At 55.2% G+C, this 15045-nt stretch overlaps 1 protein-coding gene across 5 annotated transcripts in view; it reads left to right on the top strand.

Annotated features, from left to right (window-relative positions):
* TBCD (tubulin folding cofactor D) overlaps nt 1-15045 on the top strand; it is a 150051-nt gene that overhangs the window by 127035 nt on the left and 7971 nt on the right. For 4 of the 5 annotated variants that reach the window (XM_036269983.1, XM_036269982.1, XM_036269978.1 and 1 more), the window contains 10 exons: nt 183-259; nt 1766-1847; nt 4404-4522; nt 6116-6204; nt 6889-7029; nt 8720-8803; nt 9372-9539; nt 9613-9751; nt 11594-11715; nt 14199-14276. In XM_036269983.1, the coding sequence (XP_036125876.1) occupies nt 183-259; nt 1766-1847; nt 4404-4522; nt 6116-6204; nt 6889-7029; nt 8720-8803; nt 9372-9539; nt 9613-9751; nt 11594-11715; nt 14199-14276 (1099 nt within the window). The remainder of the gene's footprint in view (nt 1-182; nt 260-1765; nt 1848-4403; nt 4523-6115; nt 6205-6888; nt 7030-8719; nt 8804-9371; nt 9540-9612; nt 9752-11593; nt 11716-14198; nt 14277-15045) is intronic. The other variant, XM_036269979.1, reaches the window with a different exon arrangement.

Raw genomic sequence — 15045 nt, 5'->3', positions numbered from 1 at the left:
AGCAGCCAAAAGGAGACTTCTTCCCTTCTGTACAACCTGGAGAAAATTAACTTTAGGTTTTCTCCAGACTCCTCTCTGTGTTTACCATCTACTTGGATTTATAAAGTGTAGAAGTCTGTTTGACCTTAATTTCATCTAAATCTTCTTAATCAGATAAATGGTTTTCTTTGTTTCTTTGACAGATGGTTGGCTGTGGTTGATCAGTGACACTTTGAGAAATCTCCATCATATCTCCAGTCATTCTAGACAACAGATCAAGGTTGGTAAACAGGGTTTTTTCAATTGCTATGTTGTATCCAAAGTGATGTTCATTATTTTTTTAGTGTTTGTTTCAAAAGGCTATGCATTATGGTCCCTTTATACACTAACATGATAATTGATAAATGACCTAGTTCCATCTGGACTTCTAGATGGTGTCGTCTATGTAACTTAAAATCAGGAAAACGAACTCGACTATTGGTGACCAGAATACACAACTTTAAAAATGCCCATTTCTGGTTTTACCCTCCTCACCTGAGCATTTCCCTGAGCGTCAGCAGTGACATGTCTCCAGCTGAGCTCCGCACTGGTGAGTGTGGTCTCAGGGTTGGAGGCTGCGTGTGTGTGTGCGCGCGCGCGCACACACAGATGGCAGGGCTGCCGCCCCGAGTCACCACTGCTCAGTCACGCTGGTCATTTCAGGGAAGAGTGTGTTGTGTTCTGGTGGCTGTGCCACAGGGGTCCCATCAGGGACAGGTGTCCATGAGGTGGCGGAGCTGTACGTTTCTACAGAGGTCATCACCAGGGGACTAAGAGCGACTCAGCTTTGTGTTGAGAATGAAGAAATGAGAATGTAATTCTCCAGCCTCCTGAGCATCTTAGCATTTCTGCTGGGCCAACAGAAAGCTTCCTCGATGTGCTTTCTGAAGGAATGTCGTGTTCTGTAGGCTTGAGGACCGTGTCACAGGCTGGAGGTGAGGGCCTCGGGATCAGTGTCGCAGACCCCCTTTCTGAAACGCTATGGTAGAGATCACGTGCAGTCTGCCGCACTGACGGCACCATGCAGCTCAGTGTGGTGCTTGTTCTGAGTCCTCCCTGAGCCCACGGCCCCTCCTGCCCGGCCCCGGCAGCTGTCTCCTGGGCTGCTGTCTCCTGGGCTGTTCTGGGGGCCTGGCTGCAGTCCGGGGGTGTGGAGAGAACATGTGAAGCTGGTGTTTGTGCTTTGCTGTCTGCGATCATGAAAGGTTTCCTCAAGCTAGGTTGCTCCTCTGTAGCAGTGAGTGTTCAGGGAGAGGACCTGCGAGTCCCGTCCCCTCCTGTGCTGTCCTCCCTCATCCTGCTGCGTGTGGCTCTGCCTGGGATTGGTGCTGAGGAGCCCTTCCCCTTCCCAGGGCCCCTGCACCCCCATCTCCTTCTGAGTGAGGCCCTACACAAAGCTTGCTTAGAGCCCTTCGCCTGTCACGTCTGGTGTATGTCTCATGCCTTTTCCTTCACTACCTCTGTTGGAAAAGAAAAGTGCCCATTTTGTTATTAACTGTTCACATTATGACATAGGATTTGCATCGCATGGAAGAAATAATCAAGTTTCTATTCAGCTTATTATTTGCTAAGAATGTAAAGTTTTAACTTTATGACAGACAGTGACAAGCAGACATGCTGGAAGGAATGATGTAATTTAGGTTCTGTTTTTTTTAAAAACTCAATCACTGGCCTGACTGCAGAACAACACAGCTGCCCCTGGGGGGCCTGGGAGGCTGCAGGGCCCCTCATACCCGCTTTGTTTTAGGAAGCCGCTGTCTCGGCCCTGGCTGCTCTCTGCAACGAATACTACACAGAGGAGCCTGGGGAGGCGGATGCTGCTGCGCAGGGTGAGTGGGCCGCCTGCTTGGCCCTTAGAATCGGGAGGCTTGGGCTTTTGAGTTTTGGTTTCGGCTCCGTCCCTCCCACTGCATGACATTGGGGACTGTGAGGGACAAGATGCTCTGGCTGCGGGGACGGGATTCCTCCCAGGCCTGCCCCACCCTGTGCCCACCCATTTTGGCACAGCTGCCCAGGAGAGGAGCTCTTTCCCTCCCAACAAGTGGCTTGTCCAGGGCACCCTGATGTTACTGACTGTGGGGACTCCCTCCGGTGCACAGTATCCCTGTCCAGAGTTAGTCAGCTCTCTCCCCAGCCATGTTGTTGAGCCACGTTTTCTCGTGAACTCGCCCTGCTCTGTGCTCTGGAGGCACAGTTATACGTGGGGTGCTGCTGACCTATCTGCATAAACCTGCTTTTGCCTTTCATTTGGTCCTTCTCAGATTTCTGTCCATTTTCCTCCTTTGGTTTCCATTGTTGGTCCTCCTTCAGCACCTATGTTCTCACTGTTGCAGTGAGTTTCCTGAGGCTTGTTCCCTGGTTCTGTCTTCTCAGAACTGCTGTTTCCACTGTCTCCTCTGTCCCCCGACTCCATGTTCTCCTGGCTCTTTATTCATGTCTGTGCTGACTTCACAGCTGTTACATTTTCTGGTGAAATGTGTTTTTAGAATTTTTGCGTGCACTGTGGCAGTATTTTCCTGGCACGCCTTCTTCCCGTGTGAACGTGCTCTGCTCCTCCCCTGGGCGGCGTGGGCATTGCTGCTCCATTGCCCCGCTGGGCCCGAGTCTCCCTGAACCTGCAGGCGCCATGCACCCAGCACCTAGTTACATGCTGTCCGTAGGGTCTTGTTCACGAGCATCATGTTTATTTCAGAAAGCTCCCCATCCACACACGTGTTGTGTTGCCCTTCGCATCCACTGTTGCTCTACAGACATGCATGATGTCGCTTCCTATGCATGTGAGCACGGCTTCAGGTGGTCGTGACCAGATGGAGTCGTGTGCAATGGTCTGCTTTCTGATTAAAAAACAACATTTTAGCCTTGGCTGGTTTGGCTCAGCGGTTAGAGCATTGGCCTGCGGTCCAGAGAGACCTGGGTTCGGTTTCCGCTAAGGGCGTGTACCTCGGTTGCAGTTTGTCCCCGGCCCTGGTTGGTCGTGGGAGTGGCAGCCACTCGATGTGTCCCTTTCACGTCGATGTTTCTCCACCCCACCCCCCCACTCTGTCTGAACAAAAAATGGAAAAATGTTCTCAGGTGAGGATAAAAAAAAAACAACAACCATTTTATAGCATGGTATCTGATACACTTTCCAAATTAATAGTGTTTTACTGGGTCTCTTTACCATAGGCAGCTTTACTTAAAGAGACAGTGATGTTATTTTGTCTGTTTTAAAAAATTGGACATGTTTTGCTTTTTGCCTAAGGAAAGGTACCATATCACACACTGTGAATATGGGAAAATGATACTCAAAAAGTGACCTTGGAAACACACGTGAACTGTGCAGAGCCAGTGAGGCAGCTGCTTTGTGCTGTTACTGAAGTGTGGTCTGTGAGTTCCCCCAAAGATGTCAGCTCAGTGTGTGCAGATGGGATTCCTGCTTTATTTTTTCTATCCTAACATGTAAGGACATAAACTGAATATTATTGAGGTTTCTGTGTGCACGTTACAAAAGTCACACGTTGTTGAAATGGAAGCTAAGCAAGAATATCCGGTCACCAGGCAGGACAGAGTCAGGCCGAGCCTCTCTTCACCTTCCGAGGTCTCGTTCCTCAGGCCCCTCTCAGAACTTCCAGCCTCACTCTGAGCCCCCGGCGCCTTTCCGCTTCTTCCTCTTGAACCTCTACCAGCTGGTCGTCCTGTCCTGAGGGCTGCGTCTCAGAAGGCGGAGGCTTCACTGCTGCTCTACTCAGCCTGCCCAGCTGCAGCCTGGGCCCTCGTGGGGAGTGCTGCCCGGGCCCGTCACACCGTGCTGTGTCCAGCTCGGCAGTTTCTCCCGTTGAAGGAAAAAAATTTAATTTTTGAGAGAGAGGAAAGGAGAGAGAGAGTTCAAGAGAAACACCCATGTGAGGGAGAAACATAGATCAGTTGCCTCCTGAGCGATCCCCAACCGGATCAAACCCACAACCCAGGCGTGTGCCCTGACCAGAAATCAAACCTGCCACCTTCTGATGCACGGGCCGGTCTCGCTCCAGCCAGCTGACCCACACCCGGTTTGCTCATTTGAGAAATAAGCATTTCTGTTCTTTGTGAGTAAACAAGGAGGATTGAGACTGGACCGTTCTCAGAACTCTCTTGGATTTATTTTTATTTATTTATTTATTTTCTCTTGGATTTATTTTCCTGAATGAAATCATTTGTTGAAATTGCTCATGAAAACCTTAAAACCACCTGATAGGAATTCTTTCCTTAAAGCCGTCTTGACGTTTACCACCTTGAGACCTTTGCTTCCGAAGCCTGAAGTCGGCCCTCCTTTCTCTCGACGCTGTTTGGCCTGTTTCTGAAATGGTCGTAGAGAGTGAGTGAGGAAGCCGTGGACAGCAGTGGGTCCCCTTGTTGCTTTGTTCCAGGGGAACTGGTAGGGAAGTATCTCGCGGAACTCCAGAGCCCAGAGGAGATGACGCGCTGCGGCTTCGCAATGGCCTTGGGCGCCCTTCCAGGCTTCCTTCTGAGAGGCAGGCTCCAGCAGGTGAGGCTGAGCTGAGCGTGGGGTGGGGCGCATCCCTATACGATGCTGCAGGTGAGGTTTGGGACCCTACACAGGAGATGGGCGGGAGATGGTGACCCGTCAGTAAATCCACGGCGGTTGTGGCCAGGAAAGAATCACTGAACTGGAGCCCGAGGCTGTGAGAAGAGGGGACGGCAGGACAGGGAGGGTGTTGTAGAGGCTGCCAACACTCTTGTGGATGGGAGGATGGGGAGGACGGGAGAGCAGAACTCCAGTTTCTAGGAGGGGAGGCTCTCGTTTGATGTGGAAACTGCTCCTGCCTCATCTGAAAGTGCTGCCTGCCCTGCGTCGTGGTCGAAGGGCACTGGCGCTAGGTCTGGAGCAGGGTCCTTGCCCCATATGTCCCTTCAGGAGCATGTCTGATCCCTGGAGTTGTCCAAGGGCCCGGAACCCAGGGCCCAGCATCCCAGAACTGTTCTCTTCTGTCAGCCAGAGGAGATTTCCGCCTCTGGGGGCCCAAGGAGAGTTCTGCTGGCTTTGCGAGAGCAGGTGACTTGTCAGGGTCTTGCTTCATTTGGTGCCTCACCCTCAAGCTGGTGGTGGGTTAGGAGCAGGGAGGGCAGAGCTCTGCTCTGGGCAGAAACGCATGGCCTGGTTGCGTGACTTAGACCTTGTCCACTGCAGAGCCCAGTGGAGACAGGCCACTTGGGGCGTGGAGCTTGTCTTGCTGCTCCAGGCTTTGCCCAGTATCTGGCTAGCCTCCGCTCTCTGTGATCGTAAGGCGCTCAGAGTGGTTCCTTTTCCACCAGCTCCCATTTGAAAGCCAGGAGCAGGGAAAGCAGAGGCTTGTTTCAGCTCACTGAGAACCTGGCTGGTGTCTCCTGCTCGTTGCCTGTACCTGAGGCCACTCGAAGGCCCTCACCCCTGGGGCCTGGCGCCCCACATGCTCCCCCACCCATCTTCCTCTCTCTTGACCGGCCTCTCTGGGCTTGCCCCGAAATGTGTGCCGTGGCTTCTGTGTCCTTGGCTTGTCTCCTCTCTATGTCAGTCATTGATTTCCCGTCACCCTGACTTGGTCCTGAGCTCCCTGTGACCACTGGTTGGCACATCCAACCAGACCCTGCACACCCACGCTGGCCTTAGTCACCAGTTTCTTGGTCCCCTTTTCCTCAATTGAAATGCTGGTCACGGTCTTGCTTACCCACCTTTCAGATGTCTATACTACCAGATGCCTGGGCCCATGTCCCTTATTGTGTGATCTTTCCTGCCCAGCATGTCTCGGGTCCGATCCCCCAGACAGACTGACAGCTCTCACCCTGGGGCTTCTCCCCTGGAAACACCAGCTTGGAACTGAGCTCTCCCTTTGAGCAGCAGTCGATCAGCTTACAGGAGCTGCCGTGTGAGCCTTCTGTTCCAGCTCCAGGTGGTGGGCAGGGAACACAGGTCTCACCTGGGTTCCAGGCCCTGGGGTCTCCACAACAGGAAGGGCTGGCCGCGACCCCTGTGGCAGATACATGATGCTCATCCTGGGGGCAGTGCAGTACCAGGACCGAACCTCCACTTGTGTGAAAAGCACATTTATCTCATGGTTGATGACTGATTGCTGCTTTTCAGGTTCTAGCTGGGTTAAGAGCCATTACCCTTTCATCTGAGGACGTGAGCTTCGTGGAGTCCAGGCGGGATGCCCTGAAGGCGATCTCCAGGTGAGTCCCAGGCTCCTTCCCGAGATGGGGTCTCAGAAGCCAGAGACCCCATCTGAGGGGATGTTCACCACTGGTCTGTTAGAGATCCAGTCTCAGACGACGCATTTGCTTAGAGGCAAATGTTATTTTGTATTTTCTAGTTTCTTTTCAGAGGATTGTCAAAAGCATTTCCAACTCAGGGGCTCATTAGGTTCTGTCCTAATCATAAAAGTATTGTTAAACCCGTAATGTGGTTGCTTCTTCACTAGGAGACGGGACCACTTCAGAGACTGGCAGCTCTGAGGAGGAAAGGGTGGGTGTTGAGTGATCTCTAGTCCATGGTCACAGGCCTGCCCACATCCAAAGTGCTGTCCTCTCCCCATGAGCACATCGGACCCTCTGTGTGGGCCCATGGGCTGCCTGTGCACCAGTGTCATGCTGTCTCCTCTGCCCGATGGCAGGGCAGGAGGCTCCAGCACAGCTGCCTCTCTGTGCACCTTTTAAGCTGTAGACACTAGAAAATGGGATTCCGGAGAAGAGCATCATGTCAGCAGGAGGGACCTCTGGAATGCTGAAGCCCCCTCTGAGGTCCCTGTTCTGGTCTGAGTGTCCTGTGAGGAGCAGCATCAGGATGGAAGGATGCAGCGTGCAGGGAAGGTCGGGCAGGATGCACAGACGTTAGCTGTTCCACACTTCTGATTTCAGGGTTTGCCAGACTGTCGGTGTGAGGGCGGACGGGCGTCCAGATGAGGTTGTGTGCAGAGAGAACGTGGCCCAGATCTACTGCACGATGCTGAACTGCCTGCGTGACTACACCACTGACAGCCGCGGGGACGTGGGCGCATGGTAAGGCCTGCGTGCAGCATGCTGACGGTCCCAGGCTCCTCTGTGCAGCTCAGGAGGACGATGGCTTTCATCAGTGTTTCAGCTGCGGCTGTGGTCATCCTGAGAGCAAGAAATGAAATAGGGAGGGAGCCACTCTGGGTCAGCCCCCGAGGCCCGGGCATGCTGAGCACGTTGGTGACGAGAGACGACCCCGTGCCGGTACAGATTATTGTGAATTCTTAGTTTCAGAGCGTCGGCCCGAGTTCTGCAGTGTGAACTTTCTTCAAAGGTTCTCATTCTCTGTGGAAAGGCTCTCATCATTTTCAGTATGTTTTCCACCTTTTCCTCTTTTTTCCGTCAATGTGTTCCTTGTGGTTAAAGACCACTCATTTACGCCAGTATCTGCCACCTGGGTCTATTTCTGTTGTTGACTCTCTTGTTACTTGATCTTTTATTTATTTTTTAACATTCCTTTTAATTTTTAACGAAATCCAGAAATTGTGAGTTCAGAATTGTAGAGGCTTTGGGTTGTGTAAGTTCCTTTGAGCAAGTCATAGGTTTCCTACGTGAGGCCCGTGTTGTGTGGGCAGGTCCCTGATGCCCTTAGGGCTGGGTGGGGGCTAGGCTGGCCCTTCCTGCTGTCCACCCCAGGGCATGGCCTGTGTCCATAGCTCTGATGGCCTGGCCTCAGACCCTAGGTTCTTCATGCACATGTGTCCTCCCAGCTGCTGGCTCCCAGGATTTTGGACTCTTACCCAGGCTTGACGAGTTAGGGCCTGGTGAGGGCTTGAGGAGTGTGTGTAGGTTTGGGTCCCTGGGTCCCTCCCCCAGCCTTTCCCTGTGAGTGCTGAGCCCACAGAGATGGGAGTCCACGGGGAAGAACTCTGTCCACCTCCTCCCACACTCAGCCTGCTCAGTCATGTGTCCTGAGCAGCAGCAGTGTGCTCGCTCGTAGCAGCCCTGGAGATGCACCCGTCCCACCCGTCAGCCCCGGCCTGTGTCTGCCTTCATCTCTCAGCACCCGTGCCTGTGCCAGCAGTTCCCCACCCCGCCCCCGTGGGCCGAGGCCTGTGTCCCCACCTCTTACGTCTGAATGGCACAGGCTGTTTCCTCGAATGCAGCTTTCACTCCTTGCGGGCAGGGGCCGTGGTGTCTGTGTCCACCTGAGCTGAGTGCGCAGTGTCTCGAGTTCAAAATGTCCTTTCACTCTGGAGTCAGGCGGGTCGTAGTGTGGGCTCAGCTTTCAAGCTGTACGAGCTTATTTCTTCTCCTGGGAGCTGTGTGGACACGTTTGTTCACAGTGGACAGAGCCGCCCTGATCTGGAAGACCCTCAGGCGGCAGAAACGGGAGCTGCTCTGCGCACTTCTAACCCAGGAAAAGCCAGAAAGCCCTCCAAGTTTTTCTGCTGGGAGAAAGCTTTGTAGAGTGGGTGTATTTTGCATGTAAGGTTTTTGGGAAAATCGGTGCTGTTTCTGGGGGAGCACTGGTAACAGCTCTCGGGACCGGCTGTCTGCGGGACACATCCCGCCTGACCCGCCAGCCTGGGAGAAACTCCTAGAGGACGGCCGCCAGCTGCCTGCGCCATTTCGTAGATGCTTCTGCTGAAGTCTGGAGTTCGGTCTCTGAACTCGCCCTGGGCTGAGGGCGTTGGAGTCTCTCTCCCCACGTGTAGCTGGGAAGCAGTCTCCTTATCCTCTCCTGTCCCTGCAGGGTCCGTGAGGCCGCCATGACCAGCCTGTTGGACCTGACTCTTCTGCTGGGGAGAGACCAGCCAGAGCTGATCGAGGCTCCCATGTGAGTGTTCTCCCTGCATCCACCCTGTGCCTGGAGGGTCTGTCCTGTCCCTCGTCCCCATGCTCAGGCCTGTTGGAGGACAGCCATTCCTGGGCGAGGCCAGGCAGAGGCCGCTTCTCAGGCTTCAGGTCCTTTCGCCCGAGCGCCTGCTCCAGTGGGCTGTTCCCTCCTGTCAGTTCCCAAGACACAGGTTGCCCTGGGGCACCTCACTTGCGGAGTCTTCATGCCCCTCTGCTGAGCTGTTGTGTCTGTGGGGTCCCGTTTCCTGAGCCTCTGCCTCCCCTCGCCCCAGGCTTCCCTTCCTCCTCCCACCCTTTTTCTCCCTGCGTCCCCCTCTGGTCCTCTCTTCCTCTGCCTCCTCAGCCCTGTACCCATCGCTACCTGCTGCTCACCTGCAGCCCTGTGAGCCCTCACTGCTTCCACCCAGGACCTCAAGTCTAGTCTTCCGGGGTCAGATCAGCATAGTGAGGGCCCTGCCATGTGGGCAGAGAGCAAGGTCCCACGATGACCTCATGTGCTTCGCGGGCCTCGGGTCAGCACTGTGCTAACGCTGGCTCTTGGTCTGCAGCTGCCATGGGGTCATGTGCTGCCTGGCCCAGCAGGCCAGCGAGAAGATAGACCACTTCCGCGCGCACGCCGCCCAGGTGTTCATGACGCTGCTGCACTCTGCTGGTCCCGCCGGTCCCACTGTCCCCCATGTGCCCCACCGGGGAGAACTGGAAAAGCTCTTTCCCAGGTACTGATTAAGGGTCTGGGTGCCCAGTTCTCAGTGGGGTGGCAGGCCCCTCTAGCTGATGGCTCTCTTGCAGGTCCGACATGGCCTTTGTCAACTGGACGGCACCATCCCAGGCCTTTCCTCGCATCACCCAGCTGCTGGGGCTGCCTGCCTACCGCTACCATGTGCTGCTGGGGCTGGCTGTGTCCGTGGGTGGACTCACAGAGTCCACGGTGAGGATGCGTGTGGCCCGACCTTTTCCCAATAAATTGGCTTTGGGGGGTGTCTGTCCTGGGTCTGGGGCAGTACTTTCTCCTGGGCAGGAGCCAGGGGTGGGGCACATGCATTCCTGGGGTTGCTTCTCCTTTCTCCTGCTGGGTCTACCCCTGGGGAAGCTGGGTCCGCAGGGCAGCCAGGGAGCTGGCACCTCTGATGGGGGTACCGGGAGCCTGACCGTTGCGGTAAACTCCTGTCCCACACGCAGTGCAGCCACCATCAGTGCCCTGTGGTGGTGTACCGCTGTGGCAGGCATGCGCACAACACAAGTCACACACGCACACGTGGCATGCTCGCCCTGTGCTGGCGTGTTTGACGCCACGTGCCCGCTGGGCTGCGACCCTGGTTTTCTAGGTTCCTGTTCTTCTGTGTGCTGCGTTTAGGTGGAAGTCTGTGTTTCAGTTTTCTGTTGTTCTGTCTCCACTGGGTCAGTGCTCATGCTTTCTGACCCTCGAAAGGTGTTGGTTTGACTGCAGAGCCCCTGCCACCCAATCCTAGTGGTCCCTGGGCCTGTTCCCATGCTTTCCTGGGCGCTGCTGCTGCGGAGGCTGTTGTCCCCTTCGCGTGGGTTGTGACAGCCTCAGCTCTGCTGCCACAGGTCTGGTGGGAGCTCATTGTTTTCTGAACCAATGGGTTCAGGGTTCTCATACTTTGGGGACAGTCTCTGCCCCGTCTCCTCTCCCTCGTGTTCCTGCTCTTGCGTTTCCATCAGTATCTGCCCTCTTGCTGTCTGCTCATCCGTTCCAGGTTCTGCACCTCTCACAGCTTCCTGTGGTCCTGCTGTAGTTTCTGTGATTATGCTTTTTTTTTAATCCTCACCTGAGGACACTTTTTCTTGCATTTTTCTTCAGATAGAGTGGGAGGGATGGAGGGAGGAAGAGAGAGAAACATTGACGTGAGAGAGACACATCAACTGGTTGTCACCCAGACAACCCCAACCCGGGCCGGGGACAAACTGCAACCGAGGTATGTGCCCTCGGCGGGAACTAAACCCAGGTGTCTCTGGTCCGCAGGCCGATGCTCTAACCACTGAACCAAACCGAGTCATTCACTTTGTTTGGAAATGTGTTTGTTTCTCATGTTTTTTCACCAGAGGCTCATCTTTATAATTGCATTTTTCCCTTTAAAAGTCGGCTGATAACATTGTCCTGCACAGTGTCTTATGAGTGCAGTGCCTGCAGTGGGGCCGGTCTAGGTCTGCTTCTGTTCCTGTTGACTCACTCGCACTCGGTCTGCTTAGGGGAACTTCCTGCCACTGGGCACGCTGCAGGGCTGGTCAGAGCTGTGGTCTCTGACGTCAGTCACTTCTCTTCCTTGTTAGCTGGTAGCCACTGGCGTCCACCCTCAGGGACACCCTGGCTGCCTGCTGTTGCTATTCTCGCCACCAGGCCCGGCTCCCGTGTTGCCAGGTTGCCCGTGGGAGGGCCCGGCCAGCAGTGCTCAGGTCTGCAGTGGGCCAGGAGCAAAGGTTCAGGACATCTGCTCACTGGTGGTGCTAGACTCTGGGGTCCTTTCCTGTCCCTGTGGGGACCCTCGGCCGTCTCCTCCGTGACGGCTCAGGACTTGTTCTAGACACAGTGATACCCTGAGGGTTTGGGCTGTGCTGCCGCCTCCAGGGAGTGGTTCTGTTTCAGGCGTTCGCACGGTGGCTGCACACTCACGCCGATCTGGCAGGCATTGGCCAGGTCCTCACCCTCTGTAGTTCAGTGTCCTCTGCTGCAGGACATGCTGAGTCAGTTTGGGGGGAGGTGGTGGGATGGACGCGGTCTCCTCATGCCAGAACGCGCCCCATGTTGCAGGTCAGGCACTCCACCCAGAGCCTGTTTGTGTACATGAAGGGGATTCAGGGTGACCCCCAGGCCCTGGGGAGCTTCAGTGAGACCCTCCTGCAACTCTTTGAGGACAACCTTCTCAACGACAGGTAAGCAGTCGCGCCATTTCTCAGACCTCCCAGGTTTTAAGGGCGGAGTGGGGCAGGCACAGGTGATAGTCATGGACACAGCCAGCCAGGGCGTCTCCGGACCACCCTGTCACCTCTCTGGGCCTCTTGCAGCCTGCACTTCGGGCCGGTGGGGTTAGGGTGTTTGCATGTGTTACAAGTGACAACAGTGCAGTGTGCCCATGGTGCTGCCCCCGGGAGTGCCCGCACCACCTTCATGCAGTCACCACCTCTGAGCACAGCCGCTACGGGAGCTGGACGCGATGTCACAGTGAGAAGAGGCTGCTTCCTGAGCGTCGTGCTCCAGCGTCGTGCTTACTGCTTCCCCATGAGGCTGAGTGTGGACTGTGCAGCTCTGCACTCAGCCCTCCAAAGGGTTGTTGCTAAACTGTTTTCTTTTGTAATTCCTCACCTGGGGATATTTTTCCATTGATTTCCATATAGAATGGGAGGAAGGGAGGAGGAGAGAGAAAGAGAAACATTGGTATGAGAATGACTCAGCAACTGGTTGCCTCCCACTCAACCTTGACTGGAGTTGGGAATCTGCAGCCCAGGTACCTGCCCTTGACCAGGAATTGAACCTGCAATCCTCTGGTCCCCAGGCTGATGCTCTAAGCACTGAGCAAGACTGGCCAGGGCTAGGCTCAGTTCTTGATGGTCCTGGGGCAGGCAGGTCCCTGTCACATCAGTGTGGCCAAAGGTGTCTCCTCGCTGAGCCCTTGGCAGCCATCCTGTCAGCCCATCTATCCGTGGAAGTATGGACACAGCTCTCAGTGAGCTCAGCCCCGTGGTCTCTCCTTTTTGTGAACACCCGGGAGGTGTGAACGAGCTTTGATGAAATGCACGTGAAACATGATTCTGACTCAGGTCAGCATCCACAGAACCATCGCCATCAACATGACACACCCTCACCCCAGAGTTTCCCGGGCCCTTGCTTCTCCCCATCCCCTGCCCAAGGCAACTGCTGATGTATTCCGTCATCACGGAGTAGTTGCAGTTTCCAGAATTTTTAAAAAATTTTTTATCCTTACCTGAGGATATTTTTGCATTTTATCTTCAGATAGAGTGGGAAAGAGAGAGGGAGGAAGAGAGAGAGAGAAACATCGATGTGAGAGAGACACATCGAGTGGTTGCCACCCACATGACCCCAACCGGGGCTGGGACAAACTGCAACCGAGGTACGTGCCCTTAGCAGGAACCGAACCTGGGACTCTGGTCCACGGGCTGATGCTCTAACTGCTGAGCCACACCGGCCAGGGTGGTCCAGAATTGTAAGTGGACTCCTGCAGTGTGTGCCCTTTGTGTTGGGCTCCTCGGGTCCAGCACCTTGTTCAGTCAACTGTGTCCTGTCGGGTGGTCACACCTCACTTCTGTTCGCCTGGGGTGGGTCTTTGGGTTGTTTCCGGTTGAGGCCTAATAGATGCAGCTGTGATGAATGTTCACACAGTCTCGTGGGTGTCTCTCTTCTTTTCTCCTGGGGAAGGCCCAGGGCTGGACTGGCTGGGCGAGTATTAACTTTTAAAAACTGCCAGCTGTTCTTCACGATTGTGCCACTCACATTCCTGCTAACACCGTCTGCACGTTCCTGGCGCCCATGGTCATCCAGTGTGCATGGCCCGTGGTCCATCCTCATGGCGGCTGTCCTGACAGCGTATGGTGCCTGTCCTGACTCTGGTGCATCCCCCGCTGTGGGTGGGGAACCCACTCGGAGCTGCCGTCTGCAGGCCCTCAGTGCTGGGCATCTGTCTGTGTGTTCTCCTTGCCACTGGGTTTTGGGTTTTCTTGTGGGGCCTGGACTTGCATTTCAGCCTTGTCTGGTTGGTGGCTTCTCTAACCGCCACCACCCCCAGCAGGTGTCTCACATTTTGATGAACTCAGTTTGTCTACTCGATCTCTGTACCGCAGGCCGACGCTCCAACTGCTGAGCCAAACCGGCCAGGGCATGTCTACTCGATCTTTCACGGGTTGTTTTTCATGTCACCTCTAGGAAATCTTTGCTTCAGTCAAGGGCACAACAATGTTCTCTTGCTTTTTTATGGAAGTTTTATAGTTAAAGGTTTCACGTTCTGACCTGAAGCCTGTTTGGGGTGAGTTGTGTGATGTGGTGCAGGCCCATCCACCTGTTCGTTCTGCGTGTGGGTGTCAGGTGTCCCTGTCCCAGGTGTGGAGGGTGGTCCTGTCGGCGTGGGCTTGTCCAGCCCCTGCCCTGATCTGCGTGCCCCTGCTCACAGCTGGAGCTGTTCCAGCCCTCCTGCCCTTCTCTTTCCACAGTGGTTTGGCTTCTCTATCCTTTGCGTTTCTCGTGAGGTTCCGGGTGGCCTTTCCTTTTCCACAGAACAGCTGTGGGCTTTGCCCTGGGTGGCGCCTCGGGGGTCGGCGGCATCAGTGCTGTGTCCCGGCCCGCCACATGACCTCGTTCCCTCCCGCGTGGTACCTGGAGTCTCACAGGTGTCCTCTCCTCCCAGGGTGTCCGTGCCGCTGCTCAAGATGCTGGACCAGATGCTGGCCAACGGGTGCTTCGACATCTTCACCACGGAGGAGGAGTGAGTGTTCGTTTCTCCCGGCGGCAGGGCTGTGGCACTTGAGCCTCATGATTCGCCTTTGAAAGAAATGGTGGTCGGTCCAGAGACCAGAATTCTTGGGATCATTTTCCAGTGTGTCAGGGTCGGTTTATGTGCCCTGTACATGCCCCCACCTGAGGCTGGCGCTGCGCGGCTGAGGTGGGGAGCAGGTGCCGAGGCCTGTGGCTGTCATCGTGAGGGAGCCGAGGCCAGCTGGCTGGGTTCAGGCACTGGGTCCGAGGCGTCTCCACCTCCTGTTTCGAGTTCCTGGGTTGCCTGACCACAGGGACCATGGCAACCTCTGAGTCTGCCTCCTTGTCTGCGAACTCTGCTGTCCTGGGTCTCAGCGGAGGATTTATCTCAGTGGGGCCACAGTTTCTTGTTCTGTTGATGATTCTACTGGATCTCAGACCTTGTGGGTTTGGCCTGTGGGGCTGGATCTCTTGTGCCCTGTGGATTGGTTTAACTTCCTACTGGACACGTTTCAGTGACTTGGAAACAGCTTTAAAGTGTCAGGTGGACCTGAGCAGTGTCCCTGTTCTTCCACTTCTGAGGTCTGCTTGCTGCCTGTGTCCTGGCTGGCGGTGGCAGTTCTTGTGCGACTGGGGCTTCCTGTCATCCACCTGGGTGGTCCTTGCCCCGGCACGGGTGGTATGTGAGCCTGTGATGACCAGGGGAGGGTGTCAATAGGTGAGTAGGGCTTGCGGGGGGCGTAGACCGAGAAGGGCCCCATTGTCAGGACGACAGTAGG

The sequence above is a fragment of the Molossus molossus genome, unplaced genomic scaffold (genome assembly GCF_014108415.1).
Source record: "Molossus molossus isolate mMolMol1 unplaced genomic scaffold, mMolMol1.p scaffold_m16_p_19, whole genome shotgun sequence".
NCBI classification, from domain to species: Eukaryota; Metazoa; Chordata; class Mammalia; order Chiroptera; family Molossidae; genus Molossus; species Molossus molossus.
This window is presented reverse-complemented; position numbering and strand designations above follow the sequence as displayed.